The following is a 25,105-nucleotide window of genomic DNA, read 5'->3' as shown; positions in this document are numbered from 1 at the left end:
AAATGCATAACTTGTGCCTGATGGTTTGCATGCATTGTTAAGCCTTTGCAGGATTTATAACACGGAGCCTTTCCCAGCTCTGATATGTAACGTCAAACCTCAAGTGTTTTACAGTTGAGCAAAAGTAGGTTATTAATACAATACAGCCCTCCCTTTTCCACTTGAATGCACAAACCTATAACTGAACAATGGCAAACGCACATCTACCCCCAGCTGCCAGTGCAGAGAAAACAAAAGAAAGCTCTTTCCTGCAGGTCGACCCCCCCCCTGTCGCGGCCTCAATTCTGGCAGCAGTGATTGTGGCGCAAAAGGCAGCTGGTCTCTGAGTTGTGAAAGGTCACTGCCGAGAAACAGCACATGTCACAAGAATCATTTTCTTATAACTCTTCCTTTGTATCTATTTAGTCTCTTTCTAAAGAGGTACCTATCATTTCATCTTTACTCTCCAGTTGCCACCCACTCTTCAGTCTTTCCTTGCCCATATCGGGCAACACTTCCTGAGACGTCTACGTCTGTGCGAGCTGCTGCAACTTCCCACGCTCGGCTGCATCTTAGCTAACTTTAGACCTGCTGACATGCTCTGCTGTGAGGCTTCACTGGAAAGGAGAAATAATGCTTCTGACAAGAGAGGATGATATTGATTCCATGTGTTTATTTCACAAAACATCAAAAGTGAAGTACAATTCAAATTTAACATTGCATCGGTTTCGTCTGCATATTTCAAAGTAAGAACAATAGTCCGTTAATAAAAGTGTCCCAGGTACAGACACTGCTGAAATCAGGATTCGCAAACAGAGTCTCTGCTTATTCCAAGAACATCCCGATAGCTGTGCAAGTCCTTTGAGACACTTTCTGAAACCATCTTGAGGACCAGCATCTTCCTCTTTCCTCTCGGATGAGATTCACTGCAGGCTCCAAACTTCCATGAGTCCATTTCTTACAGTCTCCTTCTCCGTGACTTTCTCTGCTCACTTCCCCATCTACTTGTGATTCAGGGCAGCACCTGAGTCACGGCTCATCCTCTTTTCCTGCTCAGTGCAGTACAATCCAACTCCTTCTCAGTGTCCATCAACCTTTCGGTCCACTCCACGAACACCTGGTCCACGGCTGACGCCTGAACTCGCACCCCAGTCCTCAGGGTATAATCCAGAACCAATGTGCCGACCCAGACTGGTCTGCAAGGGTGCACTCTGGCAGGGGTGCTGGTTGTGGGAGGGTCTGCAACCACAGCCTCTTCATCCCCAGAAAAAGTGAGGCAGGAAGGCTTTTGTCGCCCATCAGCTGAGGCTCAGCTCCTTGACTTTCTTATCTGCATCATCACGTGAAGCATGTCAGTGGGATGTCGCTTCAGCGCTCTGGGAGGGTGATGGTGGGCACCCAGTCGTACGCGCTGCGGCTCTCCTCACAGAAGTGGCTCAGCTTGTCCAGAGCGGGGTCTTTCCATGGGTTTGCACTGGGGCTCTGGAATGAAAACAAAGGAAAGGGATGAGCTATTTTGAAGTCAGACAACACTCAGCCAGACACCCAGCTATGCAGACATGAAGGAAACCTGGCAGCGTGCGCACAGAAAACTCAGACAGAGGAGTGATTCGTGCATGAATCACTGGCTGCCAGGTCCCTTAATGACTCTTTCTCTGTGTGTGTGGGTGTGCTCTCACTGCCGGGAACGTACCGTGACAAGAATGCAGTGCGCGTCCTTGGGCTCGCCGGTGCCGTCGGCGCCCACGAGGTCGGCCAGGCGCGCGATGTCGTTGACTCGCACCACGTTGATGTCGTTGTCGAAGCAGAAAGCCTGGATGAGGGTGAAGTGGATCTGGAGAGCGATGTCGCACTCGTACTCCTCATCCGTGGCGAGCACGCAGAAAGCCACGCTGTCTGGATCACTGCAGGGAACAAGAGGAGCAGCGCGGTTAGAAAACAAGTCATTCCCCTTCATCCGCATACGTCATTAATGTACAAAAGTGCGAACCGGAGTCAAACTCGTGAATTGGACTTACACATTCATGACTTTGGCAGATTCGTAGACTCCCACTGTCAGGTAGTCCTGCTTCTTGGCGGAGATGAGCAGCTCCTCCAGCGCTGCGCCTGCACTTTGCACCCTTCAGACAGAAAAAAGCACGCACCATCAGAACACTGCGCATTGGAACATTCAAACATTTAAAAGCGTCAATCCCAGAATGTGGACTCAATAAATCCGTGCGTAAATTACTCTGCGTGCGTAAAACACTCACCTATCTGCGTTATCCATTGCGTTCTCTTGTCCGCGGATCTCTTCCAGAGTCATAGTTAGAATAATCCAAGTGCGATCGGAGAGTAGAATGAGAGAGGAGCGGTTGCGTGTCTGCTAGAGTCTCTGTCTCGTGTTATTCTGAGCTCGGATCAGCCTGTGGGTGGCTTTATAGCAGCTCCGCGTTGTTTCTCGGCAAGGGGCGGACTCTTCCTGCTCGCGCCTGCTGCCATTGGCTCGCTGCGGCCGGTGGGTTTCAGAGGAAAGCAAAAGTCCCCGCGGGGCAGATCCACCGGGGGCTTGTTGACAACCCCACGTGGGGAGAGATTACAAGAAAATTCAAGAAACCCCCTCCCACCTCCTTCCACCCACCTCCACGGTCGATCCTGCATCGTCAACATCCAACATCACCATGTCCAAAAACTAAAAGTCCCCATTCACTGTGTATTTGTACAGTCATTGCAAATAGTGACACTATGACTTCTTGAACCCTCGGATGCTGCAATCATCCTGTAAGATACAAAACAAAAGGATAGAGGAATAAGGTAGACAAGAGGATAAAAGAGCAATAGATTAAAAATGTAAAAATATATTAATAGATAAATAAGAGTACAACGTGCACCGTGACTATGGAATTATTGTTTTTAGAGAAATGTACTTGAGTAAAGTGCAGTGGCACAGGATGATTGTGTAAAGAGATATATAAATACACATATCCATATATATACTGTATGCACAAACAGTATATAGGCAGGTATGGTAAACATAAAGAATGAGTATAAAATGCTATGCTATGGTAGATTCACCATGGCATAATATACCTTAACCCATAAATACTATATTGTTTGTAGTGCAATTATATAAAGATGCATACGTACATAAATACAAAAGTATAAATTCACAATATTATTCAATAAAATATAAATATAAAAAAGTATATGAATCTGGGAAATTCACGATAAGAAACACACAGGTGGAAAAAGGTAATATGATTTGATATAGTTGGTGTACATCTTACAGAAGTTGTGCAAGTAGTGGTAGCGCATTATGTAAAATCACATTATGTATAGCCAATTATACCAGTTATATATGTAAAACATTTCACGTCACGTATAATGATTTCATGGGCTCTATTGTATAATAATTCCAGGCGGAGTTTGGGGCTTGAGGTTTTTCCACCTTGTTTACCTCCTCACCAGAGATCCGGCTGCCAGGAAGCCTGCCCTCTGTTTGTAGGTTGTATAACTGTTATAAAAAGAGAGGGTATAACAGACCAATACATTTCACACCAGCTATAAAAGGATCATGCAACTGAATATGCACATGAGTACACAACAAAAATGAAGCGTCTATATATAACAAACAGCAGAGGGGAAATGAATCCATGAGGAAGTCTGGAAGCATCGTTTCCAGGCCTGGACTTCCCCGAGCAGCTTTGGGGAATCACTGCCGGGATATTTATAGCTCATCCAAACTTTCCCTGAAGTCTCAGCTCCCGGTTAAACGGCTCGTTGGTGGCTCACCTGCACGCCTGCGCGCTCTGCCAGCCTGTTACCCAACGTGGTGCCCCGGGAGAGTTACAGAACTGACGGCCCGCACTGCCTGACCCAGACTTGGCCACTTGGGATTTAGTGAGGGCGAAGTGTGTCTGAGGAGGTGTTTGTGTGTGTGTGGGGGTGTGTGTGTGTGAGTGTGTGTGTGAGAGAGAGACCAACACAGCTTGTGACCGGCACACGCCACTTAATCCATTGAAAAGGATGCTTTAATTGCCTGTTTGTCTTGAGGCGCGTCGTTTCTCCTCCAGCAAGAGAGAAAAAGACAAGAGGGACTTTGTGTCACAACAATACTCCACGTCCTCCACCTGCCACCCACCCCAGCCCATTCATGAAGAGAGAGTGTGTGTATGTGCGTGCGTGCGTGTCTGTGTGTGTGTTTGTGTGTGTCTCTCCCTCTGTGTGTGTGTGTGTGTGTTCGTCACCCCATGCACTTCCATTCACTGTCCTACAGCAGATGCCGGACAGATGTGCGTCTCCCCCCTGTACCAAGTGGTCGTATCATGACATTGTATCTTATCTGATGAACTGTAGACGTTTATATTCAGCATCATTATACAGAGGTCAAACACTGTTCACACACCAATTGCAATTCGAAAAACAAATTATCAAACCTCCTAAAAAGTTGTGTAACATTTTGCACTACAAACACAGACCTACAAAGTGGTACTTCTTCTTACTGGAATTGGTTTCAGCTGAATGTTGTTTTCTTTGCAGCCCCCTGACGATGAGTAAAATAATGAACCACGGTGACATTTGCTTGAGGGCAAGTGAAGGTGCCCACGTGTTGACGACTTGACCTTTAACCCCACCTTGCACGAGGCTGTTAGATGCTGATCACCTGCTCACCCCTGCTCAGAGTGAAGCCCTTTCAGTATCAGAAACCTGGACCTGCAGCGCCACCTGCTGGTGATGTAAGGAGCGACCTTTCACCCACTCGTGAACGAGTCGGAACATGTCTGAAAAGCTCGTGACTCATGATTCCACCGTCGCACATGAGTCACCATCCCGGTCCCTGCATGCTGTTATTCCCCCACAGCTGAGCGGACGTCTGCGGCCAGACAAGTGCTGTTTGCGAGCAATGGGAATACAAAGTGAATTTGAGTGAAAAACAAAAAAATCTCTAACGTTGCAGAATTAAGAATATATGAATTTAACAAGCCTGTAATACAGAGAAAATGCCCAGAACACCGCGTTGTTAACCACACAGGTAGATTTACTTAACATGTAATGGGATGTTATTTGTCATAAAGGTTACAGAATTTAAAGAAAGAAACGAAACTGCATGAATCCGTTCTTGTCTGGAAGTTTTGGGACTTTTACAAGTTAACATTGCAGTCATCAGATTATCTACGAGAATAACCATCTAATAATTAATAAATGTTTAAATTAAAATTGTTTCTTTGCATTGACTATAGCTGTGGTTTTCTGGTTTGATTGTAGGCACAAATTTCCCTGTTGCAAATGGCACTGTATCCATTAATCAACAAATGTATTTGTAAAGCGGCCAATCACAGTTTGCCTCATAGGGCTCGACCATCTGAAAGGTGCAACATCCTGTCCTTGACCTTCCACTAGGGTGAGGAAAGACTCCCCCAAAGACTTTTAATGGGCGAAAGAAATGCAGAAACTTCAGGGAGAGACAAGCGGAGCATCCCTCTCCCAGGACAGTAGCACAGCCGGACTATTGAAGATGTATTTCTACATTAAGACAGAAATCAGAATTGTTGTGCAGTGGAGTTAAAAAAGTCTGTAACCTTTTGTAAATTCTAATTTCAGAGCAGAGTTGAATGAGGAACAACCCATGTGCTGATCTATAAAACCACAGTCATTCAGATATATAAAAAGTTTATTATTATTATCATAGATGTCCAGACATGTTTATACATAAAGAGTTCAAAGGTACAGAAGAGCGACAATCAATGAAGCTTATTTACATTCCATTCTTTAACCGTCAAATGTCAGTGCATTTGTTCAACATGAGCAACATTTAAAATCTCAACCTCGACTAAAAAAAAAAGTAGTTTCAATACTTTTTGATTCCATTTACCACTGACAGTAACCGAAGATATAAATACACAGAAAATGACAAAAATGCCTCACTGACAGAACAGGTCATCACATTTTTTTGTATATTTTTTACTGCAACACAATTTACTGAGCAAATATACATCAAACCCCCTTTTAATCTGACGGTTCTAATGTATTTCAGATAGGTTCATAAAATATAAGAGCTGTACTTTGATGTAAAACAGGAGATTGTAGGGGCGGACTGGGGTTAAGAGGTCAAACGGTTCAGTGTCTACAATTTAAAGACAACATTTTTCTTGAATCACTGTACATGAATGTAAAAAATAATAAAAATAAGCATTCCAAATTTCTAAAGGTGCATGATGCCCTTGTTACAAGGGAAAAACTAACAAACTTCACAAGTTTTCTAAATGTGCTGCGATGGCTTTAAGCATTATGGTGACCAACAACCGAGTTGATCGAGCTTCATGAGAAACAAGCAGCCCGTCTGAGTCTAAGCAATGGATGTTCACGACTAATACGATGGCAGGGTCATTATCAAGCAGAGCACGTTAAGAGCTGGTGGAACAGATCAGGTTCACGCACCGACTCGCACCCTTCGTGTTGAATGATTTAAAGAATCAAGTTATGCTTCTCTTAAATAAGCTTCTGCCGCTTCATTATACATTTTTTTGTTGTACTGCCGACAAATTCACAAATATTGGCCGTCACCACTGGTTTGGAGACTAAAGTGAGGCCTCTGTGTTTAGCAAGAAGCCTCCAGCAATACAGGTCTGCTGCGTCGCTTATTCCTCAGGTAGTTTAAATTGCTGAAACATTGGAATCTCTCTCCTGTTTTATCATTGGTAGAGAATCAGAACAAAGTGCAATTAAAGTTACAGTAGTACAAGAGAAGGCTGCTAGAGGGGAAAAGTAGGGACGGACAGACTGATCCTAGGTCTTTATGATTAATGTTTTTTCCCCCTTCCTCCTTTTTGTAAGAATAAGATTCCCTCTTCCACCAAAAACATTAGGAGTATGGCTCCCTCTGCTGGTTATAATGGTAAATATCCCCCAACTACATCTCATCGGAGCGGTGCTGCTGTATTATGACAGATGGCGGGTTCCGCTCTATCCAGTTATCCTTTGCATCGGCGGACGGCATGACCGCGTCAATGGCTCCTTCCTCTAAAGACCCTAATCCTCCAGCAGGACCCGGCTTCATCTCCGCGGCCTGAGCAGGGGCGGGGAAGTCTGCCGAGGAGTTGCTGTTGACGCCGGTCTCTGATTCGGGCTGTTCCACCCTTTGGTAGTCAGGGGTGTGGTTCTTCTGACTCATGGCGAAGATGGCGTTCACGTTGTCCACCTCCGCCTGCGGCACGAAGGGAAGCACGTCCTCTTCAGGCTCGAGGTAGGAGAGGGCGTCTGTGCTTTCTTGTGGAACGGAGCGCAGGGTTCGGGAGATGACTGCAATAACCAATGAGAAATGGTTAACAAGGCTGAGCCATTCAAATTCATGAATCATGGGTTACACATGAGATAAAACAACACTACATTGACAAGGATCCGCTGCTGTACACACCGAGTTAGGTGTTTGGAGGAAACGTCATGGCAAGAAGGGTTGAATAACAACAAACAGATTCTATTCTGATGTAACTTACTGGATGTGGGTGTGTAGATCTCCTTCTCTGCTGTGTTCCCACCGAACGGATTGACTGACGGGAAGATGATGAGACAGAAAGAGAGCAGGAAAACCTGGAAGGCAAACCACACGAGGAAGTGAGGAAGAAATACAGCATCATTACAGAGAAATCGATATTTAATATGAGAAAAATGATAATCAAGTGACTAAAGGGAAATGAATAGTGTCCACAAACTTACCATAACACAGGTGCTGGTAGTGCTGGCCTTCATGGTGGACATCTTCACGATGGACTGAAGTTTCCTCAGTTGTTCTATCAAAGAGCTGCAAGAACCAAGAGACATCTACTGTCACAGCTGTCGACAGAAACACTAGATTTGTATTATTTAAAATGAATACAGACGAAATATCTCAGTCTGTACTTACATGTTCTGTTTGTGGAGCATTTGGACTTTCTTCTGTAATTCCAGGTTGTGTGCAGTACAGATGGCAACCCTGCAGGAGGCACATATTCAACAGTCAGGATTTCTATCCTTTATTTGATCCTTTTATAATTTACTTGTAAAATGAAGACATATGACAAATCTTTGCTATGGTCAAAAGGAACAATTCAGGCAAAAGTGATGCTCGCTTCTACTTTAAATACTTCCCACAGTAAATACTTGGAAAGGCCATCATATTGACCTCAAGAGATTATTAAATATACAAAGAATGGGTCCCTGGCGTGTAACTGAACAGGAGAATATACTTAAAGCTCCAAGGAATATTTGACACCCAACTTAGGAACAGATGTCGAAGCGTATGCATCTATGTTTTAATATTTAGGAAATAATTCCTGATTTGCAGAAAACCTCCTCTCACCTGTTTTCCAGTCCATCGACATACACCTTCTTCTTCTTGCGGCTCTCCTGAGCAGACTGCTTGTTGCGGATCTTCCTCCTGACCCTCTTCAAGGTCCTCTCCTCTGCCTGTGACACAGAGAGGAAGAGGCTCTCAGCAGAATGTTTTAACGTGACAGATGACAACGATTGTATAAGAGCCTTTCGCAGCTAAGCCACAGAAAGACTAAATCAATTGTTCATATTTATTTAGCAAACACAGGGTGTGAGGGGAGAAATGCAGAAACAGGAACAATCAGGTATGTTCAAACGATAAAAGGCGAACAACAATACATCAGCTCAGTGGGAAAAAAGACATGAAGTGCATCCGTTACCTTTGTGAGAGGCATGTGTGTGGGGAGGGAGGCTCCCTCTTTCGCCAGAAGCCGCTTCTCCTCCTCAGTGAGAACAATGTCTTCGAACTGAAACTGAAGGGAGAAAACAACCATTTGCAAAAAGAAGAAGCTGTGCATACGTCTCTCACCCATTTGTGGCAATATCAGGAAAAAATACCGGCATGTGTGGCATTGAAGCAAAGCTGCTTAAGCAACAATAAAAAGATTTAAAAAGTTGCATGTTACTTTCTTTAGCTCTTTGTTAAAATATTATTTTTAATCTGGTTTAAATTTGTGAGAGAAACTGACCTCGTCTGTGTTGAGCAGCATGGAATCCTCTGTTGAGTCCTCCATGGACAAAGTGCAGGGCAGCTCGCTGGTGATGTCCTCCTCCATCTCCATTTCCTCGGTCACCAGGTCGTCTGCCAGAAGAAAGAACATTTTAAATAAACGATTTTGATCTTTTTGGAACTGCCACCTCAAAGTTAAGTGTCTCCATTTATTACATCAACCCCCACAAAATCTCTAAATCCCTAATACAGGTTTTCTGAGGGGATTTCCATTAATGAGATGAATTTTGTTTGTTTAAGGTCCACATACCCAGATCAATGAAGACATCTGTATCTGGCCTCTCTGCCCTCACACTCTGCAGGGCATCCATGTCCTTCCCCTCGCTCTGCAGCAGAGAGTAGCAGTGATCTGACTGGACTGTTACGGCCTCCGTGCTCTCCGTGTGCACCTCTCCAGGGACCAGGGCAGGGTCCGAGGGAACTGGACTGGGCTGTGAGTAACTGGGGCTGGGCACAACGTCACTATCGCTGTTGTTGGGACTCGGGCATCCTGGAAGATTGGTGTTTCCAACTACAGTACTGCTGTCATCAGAAATGCCGCTGTCGCTGCCCAGGGGAGAATGAGAGGGACAGAGGGTCCCCATGTTGTCTTCTTCCTCCAACAAGCTGGACAGAAAGTCTTCAGTGTCCATACCTGTCAGCATCTGAGGGACCAAAAACAGTATTTATATATGAAACACACAACAGGTGAGCTCCGTATTACAGTTATACCCAGCTAACTTTATCCTAAGTTTATGCATCTTTTTTGGGGAAATCATCTTACATCTTGTTCAGACAGCCAGGATTCGATGAGCCCGTTTCCATAAGGGAAGAAGGGCTCCGTAGATCCGTCCTCTCCATCTTGGAACAGTAGCCCCAGCAGATCTGCTCCATCCATGGTTGGAAGCTCCTTAGTGACTGACATCTGTAGTAAACAGAGCAGCATTCACATTAAGTTCAACATTAGAGGTAAATATCTGTTCAATATTTATTAATCTATGTTGCCAATAGGAGCCTTTGACAGAAATATCGGTATCAAGGTCTCTGTTTGCCGATATGCAATGAAACAAAAAACTTTTATTTTACCGTAAAAACAACATAGAAAATATGTGGTTTTATGTCAATATTTTACAGAAGAAATATTTTCTTTATTAGGGCCCGAACAGTAGGAGACAGTGATAGGCCTTATTGAAATTATGAGGATTATTCTTTTTTTTTTTTTTTCAGGCAAGTTAATTGGCTTTTTGAGGGATTTAACATGCTCAAATTCTTACCAAAATTTTTAGAAAATTAGAAAGTAGTGAAAATTTACATATTAAATATTTTGTTGTATCGTGTTTTCTCGGACTCAAAACGAGATTTTGGAAAACAAACCACAGTTTGATATTGGAAACAATCATTAGTTACAGCTTCACAGTTAAAAGGAAGCAAACGAACAGCTGTAGCTGACTGAGATGAAGTTGAATAACTCCAGAGACTACCATGTGACAGCTTATCAATAGTTCCAATTATCAACCTCAGCTGTGACTAAACATTGTTTAGTCACAGTTTAAAAATCTAAGAACCCGAAATGCTATAACATAGTTATTTTCGTTATTTTAAGTCAAAGAAATTAATTGATGTTAGATAAGACAAGATAAGATGAAACATTAATGATCCAACAATGGGGGAATTCACAGACGAGTCAGTATGACTTAGACAAGAGAGTGAAAATAAAAATAAAAAAGACTATGCACATAATAAACATCTCTCACCACAGAAATATTGTATGTATAGATATGTACTTAAGTAAAGTGCAGTGGCACAGGATGTAAAACTGTATTTGTGCACTAGACTAAAGAAATATGTGCAGATTAGACTGTATGAACACTCACAGGAACATATGGTACAGAATAGTACAAAATCCTATAAATGGGTATAAATTCACCTTAGACAACTAAAAACACAATATATGATATATAGTGCAACTTCAAAAAGATGGATATAAATTCACAATAGAATACAATATAATGTAAATGTATGAAGGTATGCAGGTAAATATATATATGTATAACTAGAGCCTGCAGGTACATGTGGATGAGAGCTGGGTGCTGTTTGGACCGTGAGGCGTTCAATGACCTTTGCCTCCCTGATATCTTAAGTGTGGCAGATGAGACTTCCGCTGTCAAGAGGTTTAATAACACGTCGAGCAAAGTGCCATGTAAACATCCTCACATTGCATCATTGCCACGCGGACATCATGACCTCATCTCATAGTGGGCCCCGCCCCCACATCTTTGTAACAGATACACGAAGTCAAAACAAATAACGCGGCGGATCTCGAGTTTAAAAGCAGGAAACGACTGGATTCATGTTGCGTGTGTTTCAGCGTAGAAACAAGAAAAAAGCAAACACACACACGGAGGCATCTCTGTGTCTTGTGTCTCTATTGTCCTGCAGGAAGACAGTTGTCCTGCAGCATGTCCACGCTGAGACACACGGAGAGGCCTATTGTTAGCAGCAGCTCTTATAGAAGATACAAGCTGTTTTAAAATCTCATTTAACAAGATGTAAAGATAAAAGATAAGCATATTATTGAGTTGACAGGCTGACAGGAGGAGGCGTGTTTAGGCCGCGTATCAATAATCCTGTGAGGATCTTTGTTTAAAGAGGGCGTGGCCCCCAGTCCCTTTAAAACACACTTTTAAAAACATTACACACACTTGACGTTCGAAGAGTCGTTTCTCTTACCGTTCACTGTGAGGAGACTGGAAACCATCGACTGACTGGTGAATCGGAGTGTGTGGCGTTTCTTCCCCTCGGCTGCTGTCACTGCACTTCCTCCAAAACCACCTTCCAACGAGGCAAAAAATGCGTCATCGCGTCAAGCCGGATATCTGTACGTGAACTTCTTAAGAGGCTTCTGGGAAATGTAGTGCAGCGCTGTTTGGCCTGCTGATTAGCCTGCTGATTGGCCTGCTTCCTGCCCTGGCATGGATGTATTTATTGATGTTATTTTATATAATCATCATCTTCTACTTATAATAATCATAAAAATCACAATCAAAACGATGATCACACTTATTATTATTAATATTATCTATACCCAATGTCAGCTGGTATCTATCTATATGGACAAATATATGGATCATTGCTTTTGTAAGTGTTTAAAATATCAACATAATAGGGAGAATGTTTTTCTTAAAGTACAAAATATGTCAGTCACATGTGGATGATTTAAAACGCTTTGATGTCTGTGTCCTTATCACAGGTTGAACTTCAGGTGTCAATAATCTGTATCGCATCTCCCAAGAGAGTGTGTGTATTAGTGAGTGTGTGTGTGTGTGTGTTAGAGACAAACAGAATACAGAAATCTGATGCATTTCAATTTTAAAAGTATTTTAATCAACACATGATCATCGACATTGCATCAAATTATATAAAACAAAAAATGTATATATAACTGAAATACATACTGAAATAACCTGATTCAAAACTGAAAAGGATTCAACTTATTGGTTTATATTTTTAGCCTCATGTCATGTCTTGACTTTTTCAAGCAACAGGGAAAGAAATAAAATAACAAAATTTAAATGAAACAAGACCGTCTGATTTCATAGCATCACAGAAAACTAAGGCATTGGAAGAAAAGTGCAAATCAACAATAAAAACCTATTTCATGTGCTTCACCACTCATCGCCTCATCAGGATTTGAATTTCAGAATCTTTTCTTTAAGATCCATGCTACATTGAGTAACTAAGTAAGACTTGTGGTCTACAACTATCTGACCTGCAAGACCCAAATCAAAGTTATGTATGCCATCTAATCCTCGTTATGTGTCCTTAAATCGAATTTCATAACATTCCCAAATCTCATGAGGAATAGGTCCATGTCAAAAAAAGAGTCGATAATAAATCAATGGTGGCAGCATTCTCACAGAGACTAATTTTACTAACTATAAGAGAGATACTAAAGTAAGAAATCCCAGATTTCAGGAGCAGAGTAGGGTTATATACTGTGATATTTCAATGTGCCTTATAATGCTGGACTGAAAAGCACTTTTTATTTCTAATGAAGTCCATGCAGGCTCAACCAAGACTAGAACACCTCGTTTCCACATAGCTCAATGTCCATATCCACGTCAACATGAAGAGTATTCTTTTCTATGGAAACTTCCTTGATTTGGAAGTGCAGTGAAACTCCCATACTCCATGCTTGGTTGTCGATGTTGGACAAATCATATGCACTGCAAGTTAGCATAAAAAATATTTAGCTAAAAGGCTATTTCATTCAATTCAGTTAATCTGAAAGATTGAATATTACCATGATCAACCACACTGAGAATTTGTATGTACATTATATAGATAATATATAATTAATCATTTGAATATATCCATAGATATATTGATAGCAATACAATCAACATAACAACTTTCTTTAAATCAGCAATTTGAAAGTATAGTAAAGTAAAATCAGCCCTCTCCCATGGCTCCACCACCTATAAAAAATACATTCTGTGCAGTGACCACTAGGGGGCAGAATCCATAAAAGACACAGAATTATGGACACGAAATTAAACTTTGTGGAAACGAGGTGTTAAGTCATTGAGTTTTCAGAGTGGAGCAGAGCATTTCGTCACAGAATCACGCAGAGTTTAGACGTGTGCCGTAAATTACGGTACACTTTTAGTCGCTCCTTTTTACTTGTTTTAGTTGGTCCGACAACCTTGGCGGCTGCAGGCACGCTGTGAACAGCCCGCCTCTTGTGAGCACGGTGCAGCAGGATCCGGTAGACCCCGGTGATGGAGCTCCTGCAGTCTTTCCCCTGGTTGTTGAGAATGTGTTCTGAGGTGATTCCCAGTGTCTCCAGCGCTGCCTTTACCTCCATCTCCTCCTCCCTGAGTTCAGGTGGATCCCCCTCTGCAAGGTAGGACGGGTCCAGTTTAAAGGGCTCCATGGACCGCGGGAAGTCCACTGGGAGGAGCCACTCACAGCCCATCATCTGCTCCACCTTGCAGCGGTCAGATGGAATGGGTTGAAGGATCCCTCTGATCAGCCTCTGGCACGCCTCTGGCACCCAGGAGGGCAGGATGTAGGCCCCCTCCAGGATGCATCGCTTCAGTTTGGCCACCGTCTCTGCCCTGAAGGGCATGGCCCCCGTCATCATAAAGAACAGCATCACACCGAGGGCCCAGACGTCTACAAAGATGCCGACGTAATGCTCGTCTCGAAAGAGCTCAGGTGCAGCGTAAGGCGGAGAGCCGCAGAACGTGTTAAGTGTCTCATCCCGGCGGCTCAGCGTGCTGAAGCCAAAGTCCCCCACCTTGACACACGAGCTGCCGGTGTAGAAGACGTTCTCTGCCTTCAGGTCACGGTGGATGATGTTGCTCTCGTGCTGTGGGAGAAAAATGAAAAACTGAGATCAATGACTGCGGGTCAGTCTCAGCTGTCAATCATGATATTCCACCCCAATCATATAACTCATGAGAACCAAATTTACCTGAAAGAAAAGGAAATATTAGTGTGGTAAGAACTACCTAAAATTACAGGTATCTTTAAGATAACAATATTTCATAGGTTAAGTCCAGGTCCAATATGCTTACATGGAGGAGGTGGAGTTTTATATCTAAAATGCAGCCAGCCACCAGATGGCAATAGAGATGATTTAGTTTAAATTTTGGGGAGGTGTCATGTTGAACATCTTTGTATAGACTAAAGTAAATGATCAGATACAAAAATCTAAATGGTCAATGTTATTTCGACATATAGTTTTGAGATGTGGTTAAATCTTACAAAGATAACGTTCAGATTGAGATGTGGTTTCCTTAATATTCAATATAAACTCCTATGTTCTGACCATGTGTTGAACAGCAGAGAGGATCTGAGCAAAGACAATCTTGCCATCGGCGTCAGAAAGTTTCCCTTCCGTGGTAATTTTGGTGTAGAGCTCCCCTCCCCCCGCATACTCCATCACCAAGTGTAGCCGTGTCAACGTCTCCACCACCTGAAGAGGGAAAAGACGTCCTGTCAGAATGCATTACTCAGATGAGAACTGGATGTCCCCACACGGTGTGATCCCTGAGAAAGCCCCTTGTGATCAGCTAATGGTCATATCCAAATCAAGAGGAGAGTGTGTGGTGTGTGAGTGGAACCTCATAGAGGCGTATGATGTTGGGATGGTGCAGTCTCTCCATGCTTGAGATCTCTCTGGACAGCAGCCTCTGGGTCTTCTGATCCAGCTTGGTTTTGTCCAGGATCTTTATGGCCACCTTGTCTGGAGACGGATCAGAGAAAGATCAGTGAAACTAAATATCAGAGACACATTTCTAAAGAGAAAGTGGATTCACTTCAACCATGCAGAAAAATACAGTTTATACCAGAAATAAGGTGATATTGTAAAAAAGTGGAACAAATACTGGTTTTGTATTTTGTTATGAGGGTAAAATAGTAGGTTTAGAATATATGTAATTTTAGAGAATATATATATATATATATATATATATATATATATGTTTTTTTTTTAATTCGTAATACTCGTGATATAGACCTTTCCCCCTTAAATTAAAAGGTTTCTTGGTTCTTGCAAGATAGACTTTTTTCTCATTAAATTAAAACTTTCTCCTTGTTATATATTAACATTATTCTGGAAACCTCAGATAGATTTTTCTTTGATAAGGTCCTCATACTTTCATCGTGTCTATCGCTGTGCATCACGACTAATTTAATTTAAACTCTCTGATAAATCATGTACTGTATCTGGAGGATAGAAAATTGTGGCCTGGTTCCAACTAGCGAACGCAGAACTGTCCCTGAAGTGACCAGGCCTGACGCTCTGCTCCAGATAATTTGATGGAGGATTAACTGCCACCAGAAACCAATTTTCCTGATTATGTTCTCCCCAGGGGTGAACTCTCACTTTCAGCTCCAGCTGAGGGAAACCTGTTTTAGTGCTGTGATCTAAAGTCTAAGCAGATATGAAACGTCAAATCAGTGAATATCAAATTAGACAGGGGTAACAGACAGATGAATTACTGTGGCTACTTTGTTTTCCGGAATCAAATTTAACAAACCACATTTTTTAAATGCTCAAGAAACATTGTGCAAATTAAAAAAATGTAGAAATCAAACAACTGCAAAAGCTCAAAATGACTTTACATACAGTGTTTGAGACTCACGCAACTGATTAATGATTCATAAAGATAAATAAAATAAAACCTCAGGTAACTAAATACAGGAAAGTTCTTAAGGGGCAAAATGGTGTTGAGATATCTAATTGTGCATCGTTATACATTATTCAGGCTGGTATTAGACTCCCTTTCAGCTGTGACATCGCTTTCAATGAGCATTTAAAATGCATCGCAGCTCACATTGTTTTTGGAGGACTGAGTGTGACACACACACACACACACACACACACACACACACACACACACACACACACACACACACACACACACACACACACACACACACACACACACACACACACACACACACACACACACACACACACACACACACACACACACACACACACACACACAGTAGAGTACATACTATCCTGCAAGGACACACACTAACACACGCACAATCTCCTCTCTCTCTTTAGCCTTTGATGAAGCATGCAGCAATTTCAGCCGTCGCTAAGGAAACTGAAGATCTCTAATCAATCCATCTGTTCAAGGGCAGCAGACAGTCTGTCTCTGTGTGGCTGTGTCAGCCCCCTGACCCGGAACACATCCCCTTGTTGGTGAATGGCTACATAAGATCACACTTGTTGGTGTTGCAGCTCATCAGCCTCACTATCACTTAAATCTAGGAAGAAGAGCAGAGCCAAGAGCGAATCTTTTATCTTTAAAGACTGATATTCTACAGTCATTCCCAAAAACATGTACAACTGACATTTTATTATCCCTGTGCATGTGTCGCACGGTTTCATTTCATTAATATCATATCAGCTTCTGACCTTTGGTGAGGGCGTGAATTCCCAGCTTGACATGGGAGAAATTTCCAACACCGATCTCTCCTCGAATTTTGTAGAAGCCAATTCTTCTTCCCACTGTCATCTCGCGGACGACCCTGTGACCACATTACAGAAGATGTTACACCAAGAAGAGAAGAGCCACCACAGAAAGGATTTCACTGCATGGCAGGTGAGCAAAGGAAAGAGAAATAAAAATCTATCGAATTCCTAAATTGAAGAAATAAAAAGGGGATTTCTGTTTTCTCTCCCACCTGTCATCCTGGCACATATCCAGGTTCAGCCGTTCCAGTGGAGTGAGGCGGCGGATGGTGGCTCCCTCATCGTCCGTGTTGATGTCGGAGCTGTCCTGGCGGCTCCAGCGGCTGTACCGTTGGCCACCAGTAACCACAGCTGTGCCTCCGACGGAGCCTCCAACTGAGTCTCCATTAGACTCTCTGCCGGTCTGTACCCCGGAAACTGAGCTGCTCCCAGCAGTGCCCGCTGGCCCCGACGCCGACCCCTTAGAACCTGCTGCCCTGGCCCCGGCTGCAGTCCCCTCTGGACTGTTCTCAGCGGGGCAGACAGCAGTCATCCTGCAAGGTGGAGTGGACTTAGCTCATGGCAGGTAGGGCTGCATGACTGGGTGCACACAAAGAACACAAACAGTGGGTTCGTTGTTAGATTCTTACAACATTTTTAAAACAGTATATTTCTTGACTACATGTGGTGTGTTTTCTGATGCACTTTCATTGATGTTCTGATGTTCTTTAAACTTCAAATAAATGAGAGCAACAAAGAACACTGCATTAATAATATATTTGGTGTTACTTCTCATTAAATCTATATAAAGCCCACTTCAACATGTGTTATTCAAATGTTCTTGTCTAATCATACATTAAATATTCATGGTTTTGCGACACACACTCTTTGTGTAATCAAAGTGTTGTTCCTCACATATATCCATAGGCTGTAAAATAAAAATGCTAAAGTGAAATAGCCAGCACATTCATTATTCATTCCTGCAGGTTCATTAAATGCTTTAATATAAATATTGAATCAAATACATTCTTATTCCATTGTAACAGCTGATTTGAAGGAAATTCATTCAACGTACCTTCAGATATGTGAGCCATGTCGCAGCTAAATCCTTTCAGAGTCCCAAATCTCATAGCTATAGAGACCGCCAAGTCAAAAAACACATGTTACTGATGTGTTTTCTTTTACTCAACTCAACGAGTAAGAAGCTCCAAGGCTCCGCAGACCCAAGCACATGCTGCGTCCAGAATTCCCAAACGAGCTGCAACTGACACCGGTCCTCACCACAGTGGAATATCAGGGGCGGACTGCAGCCGCAGTCTCATGCATTTCAAGAACTTCCAGCAATCAAAGTTTTAGTTTTCCTCATTTGAAGCTGCTGAAGAAGAGGAGCCGAGGCTGAAGATAGGATAGCAGGTTTTGCTTGCTGTTAGATTCACCATCATGGTCGTGTCTGAAGAGATCTGTGGAGCTTTAATGGGCTCTCCTGAGTGTCCAGGGTATAAATAGGTCACAGGCTGAGGAGGAGGGATGAGGAGATGAAGGGTCGGGAGAAAGAGGCTGAACAGATGATAGTGTCAGGGTGGGACATTCATCAAGACAACCTGGAAAAAAAAGCACAAGAACGACACAAAACAAATGTCATTAATGTTAAAATGGAAACCCTCCTTTTCCTTTTGCTAGTCCAACTTTTTTCTTTATAATCTCATTTATATCATTTAGAATATTTTTGAGAACTGGATTTTTTCTATGAATCAAGTGTCTTTGAAATGTGAAACTTTGAGTTCACATGTCAACGCAGGTGTAACCCTTCACTGTCTGCTTGAGTGCCCGTTAATGTGGGTTGTAATCCCTGCCTCACGTAGCGCTCGAGTCCCGTCCTCCGAGGGCAACAAAGACTGACGTTGCCGTGAGAGCCAGAACGGACAAATGAGCGAGATCCTCATGACTCTCGGCCAACAAGGGGATTCTACCAGCATGAAATACCAGCGTGACTAACCTTCACATTTCAAATAAAAAACATGAGTAATGACCGGTACTCCCTAATGTCAGTGTGTGTGTGTGTGTGTGTGTGTGTGTGTGTGCATGTATGTTTGTAATGAGGTGATACCTGCATGCTGCTCTGACAGCAAAGCTCTAACAATGTCCCCCGAGAGGGAAAAGTAGAAGGTGATTCTTAGGTGAAGCTGAACACTGACATGGAAGAAACAATTCAATTTAGCCAAATAAACTTCACAAAATCTCTCTTACATGCATTCAAAAAATAATTATTACTCTAATTATTTAATTTCAACTACATTTCAAATGTCCATGTATCTGTATTTACAAAGACTCAATGTAATGGGTCACATTTAATGCAAAGTTTTCTGTCACGTTGAGTTAGTGTGAACAAAACAACTTGAAAAAAGTAATAAATATATACAGTAAACACATTAGTTGTAGGCATAATTATTTGTATTAGTGTTAACCTGTGAACTGAATGAACTGGACTGGCCTGAATTGTCTTTACTTTCTAATTCCCCATTACTTACTGAGGTGTTGAACAGAATAATAGTGTGCACTTACTTTCTACCAGTGCAAGTCCATTGTTCTATTGAACCCAACACCTGAATACAGCAGTGACTGTATATACACACAGGATACTCAGCCCAGTCCACACATGTCTCAGCACAACTACATTTTGCAGCAAACACTTTGTAGTGGAGTATATGATTTTGCTGTATTGTAATTTGTACTCATGTTTGAGTAATGTTTTATAGTATTTTAGGAAGTTGCTCAGCTTTTAAAAAATGATTTACATCCTTAATAGGAACAAACAAGAGTGATGCTGAGTGGTACTGTAGGGAAGCCAGAGCCTATTTTGAGGGGTTTGATCTCTTCATAGAAATAAAGTTAACCGGCTTTATTACATTACATGTCATTTGGCTGACGCTTTTGTCCAAAGCGACTTACAATTAGTACACTCAACATTTATCCTGCACAACTGACGCCAGCAGCCTTTTAGTACATCCTCAAAGCATCACAGGGCCTAATGTGGCAATTCAATCTCTCTCTGTGGATTTTAATGTCAGCAAATGACCAGGAGAAGTAAATACAAATACAAATTGGTGACCCAGTAATATGGCCATAGTGATGTCAATAATCAAGAGTTGGAAAAAACAAATTAAAAAACAAAAAGGAGGTTGTGTAAAACTGACAGAAAATATTTATCTTGTTCTCCCTCAGTTTTATATAAAGTTTGCATTTTTATTTTGAGTCAGAAGAGGACACTGTGTGCCGTGTGTTTATGGGTCTGTGTGTGTGTGTGTGTGTGTGTGTGTGTGTGTGTTTGAGACAGGAGTAACACGGTGTTCTGGAGGTTGCTCTCTGTTCTCTATATATAAAGATGAATGAATCTATGTTTAAGCTGCTCTGGGAAATCAAAGCCATTCTCCTTTGTCAGGCTTGAAGTCTCCCAGCCTTTCAAACACCTTGCTATCATCACACCATGAATATCTAAGCATTGATCTCAGGCGGCCGAGAAAGGCCTGGCCAAGAGACGAGAGGCCTCCTCTTTACAGCACAAAGCTACACCAGCCTTTTATGTGTGTAAATAAAAAAGACTAAAGGACAAGCGTGCATGAGATAAATGCAATAAATAATAAGAGGAGAGCAAGACTAATTCTAAAGTGATGAGGAAATTGTATTTTTCAATTGCAGATGGATATATACTTGATCATTTTATGTAAATGATGGATTAATACGTCTTGGAACATATTCACAAATAGTTTATTGGACCATTCCCACTTTTTTCAACCAAAACATGAAAAATATCAACTTTACAAATATGTTCCAAAAACTATACTTATAAAGCTGGTTTTCAAAACTGAACTGACGTATTATAGCATCAAGTGGAGAGTTTCTCCACCGAGGGTCCGTCTTTAGACGAGCATCTTCCCAGATTGCTTTGTGCTTTACTGGATCCACTGGATAACAGATCTCCGTGGTTGCTTGGTGATGGACACTGAACCAGCATGTTTGTTTGTCTTCTTTGCTCAGGCTGAGGATTAGGTATTAACCAGCACAGAGTGTGAAGACAGAGAGCACACTGCAGTGCTGTGTGAGACAGCGTCGAGCAAGCAGAGCAGCCAAGGGAAATGTGTGTGTGTCTGAGAGAAGACAGAACACACACCAACAGGAGCACTTTACATGTCTATTACACAGTAACTAGCTTAATGCTGAAATCAATGCATTAAGCAACAAAGGTCATTTTAGTCAAACTATAAGTCCAGGACATTCGCCAACATTTTATATCTCAAAATTTAAAATATAATAATTTTAAAAATATGTTCTGGCTGCTGGTCTGACCATTAAAGATACCTTACATGGTTTAAGTACAAAATATTACTTATACAAATTGAGAATAAGCAAATCTATACTGAATGTGTGTTGGAAGTTTTAAATTTTAAAGACTGTGGGAGCCTGGTTTCAAATCTGAGGTAGATCGATCACGTGTTAAACATCCTCACAGTGCTGACACAATACATGAGCAACATATCTATATATAATGATGTTTAATGTTATGTTGCTATTTAAGAACATTATACTGTGATAATTATAAATATTGATTTATTGTCCAAACCAACTCTGGGGTTATGTTTAAATCATTCTTGTGATGTAGTGAGGACCGAGCCACATCCCGTCCTAACTTGCTAAATGTTTGATTTACAGACATAGCTAAAAAACCCTCTATATGAATTGTTTACCACGGTCCAGTCTCTGGGTCTGAAAACAGCCTCCCCCTTCATCAGCAAACACAATCAGCTGTGCCAAGTGTGGGTCCTTACTCACCAGACAGTCAATCATGTGTCTGAGGGTCCCTAAAGGGAGGGAGGAGAGATTGCGCTGGTGCACTCGTGCTACCATCAGCAGCCTCTTCACACACTCCAACAACAGAAAACACGAGAGCCCTTCCACAGCAGCTGTGGATCGAGAATTAGTAATTCTTACCTAATTGCCTGTCTGTGCCTGAAGACGATGTATATGAGGAGACAGGAGCTGTGCAGCGTATATCTGCAGAACAGTTCCTCCTCTCCGATTTGTCTCTTTAAAAAAAAAAAAAATCACTTTTGAGTCCATTCCCTCAGTCCAGCCTGTGTTTGCATCCCATTCTACATTTTTCACTGCCATTATGCATCCGGGCACAAAGACAACGCACGCGCCAGTGCACACACATTCACGCGCACCATTTTCCCTCAGACAAACACATGCACAAGTGCACTCGTGTAAATACACACCCGGAGAGTGAGCTGTACCCACATAAAGCTCCCCAGTGTGATAATTGAGACACACGGCTGACAAGAATAAAGAGCTCAACGGTGAAAGGGCTGCAACAATGAGGACCACGGGCCCTAGGAACAGAGAGACAGGCCTCACTGGAATCTATGGGGCAAATATTTCACATTTTCCAGTTCCCCAAAAAAAGGGTGACCTCTAAATCCCACCCCCCTGACACATAACCACACATAGTCCAAACCAGAGCTGAACACACCACTGTGGATGCGCTAAAACCAAAGGAGGTGGAAATAATTGAGTTCCAATACCTGGGACTGCAAAAATTTCACTCAGTCTTATTTATCTACACACACACTGTTCTTCCCAAAGACACACACACACACTGCTGTGTAGTTCCCCATACATCTTGGAGAGCGACAGAGAGATGAAGACGTCTCTGAGGCCTGAACAAAGTTACCATGGCGCCTTGTGCTCAGAGCACAATAACACAACAATGCACGGGACACTGTTACTGCTGCGCCTGGTGCCTGAAATTTGAAATCTCACCGGTTTAAATGTTGTTCGCTGTCTGCGCATTTCAAAAGATTAGAAACATTCTTATTCAGGGAGAAATAAACAATATGAAAGATTCTTCTAGAATATATAAATGCATTCAGCTTTCAATCCAGGTCAGAGGAATTAAGGGATGATGTATTTGTTTTTCAGAATTTTAAGTTTTGGTTCTTTATCACATGGTTTTAAATAGTTTACATATTGATGAAGGAAGGGGGGAAAAAAACATAAATAGTGTAGTTAAAGACACAAAATGGAGCCAACTGATGGATCAGTGGAATAAATGTTGATGGGGAAGACTGTGACATCTGAATCTGGCAGCTGAGTCATTCAGATCTCTCCTCTTTCTTTGCCAAAATGCAAATAACCCAGTCAACGTGTATGAGAAGTGTAACCAGTTCTAGTTCCAAGCTTTATAAGTCCTTATAATCACAGGTAGGTTTTGGTGGTTAAACCATTATTCCCTAACAATGCTTGTAATCTGTATCAATATTTGCTGATTGGTGGCAATAAATCTCTTGCTCCTGAACCTTCAGTTAAAATGTCCTCAACCTGCAGGAGAAGCTTCTTTTTATGATGGCTGCTGCAGATAAGAGCTCATCAGAGCAACAGGTGCTGCAGCCAGACTGTGTCCTCTCATAACCTGCTGTCCTCCAGCTTTGTCTACCTCAGCACACGGAGGCAGAAGAGGGCTGACGGAGCAGAGTCTCATCCAAACTGTGGATCCCCCCCACCCCCCAGAACTTTTGATCTGTTTACTGCGCGTGTGCGTGCGTCACGTGCGTGCGTAACAGCCAGGTGATCCCTCTCAGGAGTGCTGCATTGATAACACAAGACCATAGTTTGATTTTAAAATATATAGGTAACGAGGTTAGGAGATTAAATCACATTGTTTTAACCCGTACGAGACGAGCTCCATCCCCTGCAGAGGGGACTATTAGAGGTGCTGCAGAGTGGCCAACCAGGATGCGGCTCTGATGTGATTCAAAACGCACATTTTGCGTAACTCAATGTTGAATTGCGTCAGTTAAGTGAATGACAGTCAACAGTTCTCATCCCCAGCAGCAGCAGGAGGAGAAGCAGGAGGAGCAGGAGGCCACTGCCCACATCAACCAGCGCGTTTCTCACCACAGACCCACCAGCACAGAGAAGAGCAGCCACACATCTTACCTGGATCACCTCCTCCACAGGAGCCCGCCGACCTGCACCTCCCTCCCCGGTGCGGAGATCATGTTCTCCGGTGACATTCAGCGCACTGAGCCTCCTGCTCTCCTGCTGCAGCTGCTCCCTAAGTCTGTTGTGAGGGGAAATCCACGTGACGGGCAGGTGCGTCGACCAATCGGCGGCGCCCTCACAGAGTGCACCGCGCGCGTCCGAGCCAATGGGAGGCGAGAATTACGGATGGAGCCGCAGGATCCGTTTAGCTCCAGTCTGCGGCCACAGGAGCGAACAGAGCCAGGTAACTTAACCCGTGAGTGTCCCCGTGGGCCGGGTATTAACACGGCACAGGGTCGAGGTGGGGTCAGGGGACCAGTCTGCTGGACAGGTAAATGCTTGATAACCCAATAATGAAAATAGAGCAGCTTCGGTTGATAAATGGGAAATCTAAACTCATGCTTATATTTTCTATTTCTATGTTTTGTTATTGTCTTAATATATGTACATTCTTGACTGGAATGACAACAAACCCCAATTTCCCCCCAGGATCAATAAAGTACTTCTGATACTGAAGTCAAAAGTTTGGGTTTCATACTTTTCAGCGCAACATGTATGTTTTTTTCACTGGCAGGGGTGAAGATGAGATGAGCAATATGTGGATGTTATTCATTTCATGTCACATTTAGATGAATCTCATTCAAGTGAATATCAAAATCCTGATGTAAAAGACTTTTGGGAGAATGTCATCCCTGTGATTCCTCAAACAGCTGATGAACTACAAATAACTTTACAAATAGAAACGCTAGACCAAAATATTCATCATATAAGAACAGAAGAAAAATAGATTTTCAACATACGGCTCATGAGGATTATTCTGCCACTCCCTGATGTCCACAATAACTATTTTTGGCCACTATGGGTCAGTGTAATCCTGATATTAACACAACATTGTCACCCTCAGTGATGGTTAGAGATGCAAACATTTCCAACAGATCCTGAGGGAAATACAGATTCTGGCTCCACCAAATAGTAGCCGGCAGTGCATGTGTTGTTTTGTGTAGGTGATGTACAGAGGCTGAATCCAGTGAAGTTACAGCTGATAAACCAAAAGCAAAGGGGAACAGCAGACTTGGATGCAAACGTCTGTGGGTTCATCACCGTTCAGATTA

The 25,105-nt window shown here is 42.6% G+C and overlaps 3 protein-coding genes across 3 annotated transcripts; all 3 read right to left on the bottom strand.

Annotated features, from left to right (window-relative positions):
* Positions 1-632: 632 nt before the first annotated feature.
* Positions 633-2,391, bottom strand: gadd45ga (growth arrest and DNA-damage-inducible, gamma a). The gene is made up of 4 exons (XM_053421620.1): positions 2,232-2,391; positions 1,998-2,099; positions 1,673-1,883; positions 633-1,461 (listed from the first exon to the last, which is right to left on the bottom strand). The coding sequence occupies exons 1-4, from the start codon at positions 2,282-2,284 to the stop codon at positions 1,348-1,350; spliced, it is 480 nt and encodes a 159-aa protein (XP_053277595.1). The 5' UTR covers positions 2,285-2,391; the 3' UTR covers positions 633-1,347.
* A 3,220-nt stretch (positions 2,392-5,611) lies between these two features.
* creb3l3l (cAMP responsive element binding protein 3-like 3 like) lies at positions 5,612-11,856 on the bottom strand. The gene is made up of 10 exons (XM_053421161.1): positions 11,705-11,856; positions 9,759-9,899; positions 9,246-9,639; positions 8,955-9,067; positions 8,646-8,738; positions 8,294-8,400; positions 7,859-7,927; positions 7,672-7,756; positions 7,452-7,545; positions 5,612-7,257 (listed from the first exon to the last, which is right to left on the bottom strand). Exons 2-10 carry the CDS (start codon positions 9,897-9,899, stop codon positions 6,869-6,871), a joined length of 1,485 nt encoding a protein of 494 aa, XP_053277136.1. The 5' UTR covers positions 11,705-11,856; the 3' UTR covers positions 5,612-6,868.
* A 521-nt stretch (positions 11,857-12,377) lies between these two features.
* nim1ka (NIM1 serine/threonine protein kinase a) lies at positions 12,378-24,993 on the bottom strand. Its single transcript, XM_053421427.1, has 7 exons — positions 23,949-24,993; positions 18,031-18,556; positions 17,189-17,555; positions 16,920-17,032; positions 15,106-15,227; positions 14,811-14,957; positions 12,378-14,348 (listed from the first exon to the last, which is right to left on the bottom strand). The coding sequence occupies exons 3-7, from the start codon at positions 17,506-17,508 to the stop codon at positions 13,590-13,592; spliced, it is 1,461 nt and encodes a 486-aa protein (XP_053277402.1). The 5' UTR covers positions 17,509-17,555; positions 18,031-18,556; positions 23,949-24,993; the 3' UTR covers positions 12,378-13,589.
* Between the last annotated feature and the right edge of the window lie 112 nt (positions 24,994-25,105).

Source organism: Pleuronectes platessa, chromosome 4, assembly GCF_947347685.1.
Source record: "Pleuronectes platessa chromosome 4, fPlePla1.1, whole genome shotgun sequence".
Lineage (NCBI taxonomy): Eukaryota > Metazoa > Chordata > Actinopteri > Pleuronectiformes > Pleuronectidae > Pleuronectes > Pleuronectes platessa.
The sequence above is the reverse complement of the archived record's forward strand: the minus strand, read 5'-3'. Positions and strand labels throughout refer to the sequence as shown.

Excerpts from the sequence above, each read along its gene's own strand:
- gadd45ga (XM_053421620.1), bottom strand. The coding sequence starts at position 2,284 with ATGACTCTGGAAGAGATCCGCGGACAAGAGAACGCAATGGATAACGCA. Across the intron at positions 2,100-2,231 it reads GCAATGGATAACGCAGATAG|GGTGCAAAGTGCAGGCGCAG; the intron begins GTGAGTGTTTTA and ends TTCTGTCTGAAG. Across the intron at positions 1,462-1,672 it reads CGCACTGCATTCTTGTCACG|AGCCCCAGTGCAAACCCATG; the intron begins GTACGTTCCCGG and ends TTTTCATTCCAG.
- creb3l3l (XM_053421161.1), bottom strand. The coding sequence starts at position 9,899 with ATGTCAGTCACTAAGGAGCTTCCAACCATGGATGGAGCAGATCTGCTG. Across the intron at positions 8,401-8,645 it reads CACACATGCCTCTCACAAAG|GCAGAGGAGAGGACCTTGAA; the intron begins GTAACGGATGCA and ends TCTGTGTCACAG. Across the intron at positions 7,757-7,858 it reads ATGCTCCACAAACAGAACAT|CTCTTTGATAGAACAACTGA; the intron begins GTAAGTACAGAC and ends TGGTTCTTGCAG.
- nim1ka (XM_053421427.1), bottom strand. The coding sequence starts at position 17,508 with ATGACTGCTGTCTGCCCCGCTGAGAACAGTCCAGAGGGGACTGCAGCC. Across the intron at positions 15,228-16,919 it reads AATTCACGCCCTCACCAAAG|ACAAGGTGGCCATAAAGATC; the intron begins GTCAGAAGCTGA and ends ATCCGTCTCCAG. Across the intron at positions 14,349-14,810 it reads TCTCTGCTGTTCAACACATG|CACGAGAGCAACATCATCCA; the intron begins GTCAGAACATAG and ends TTTCTCCCACAG.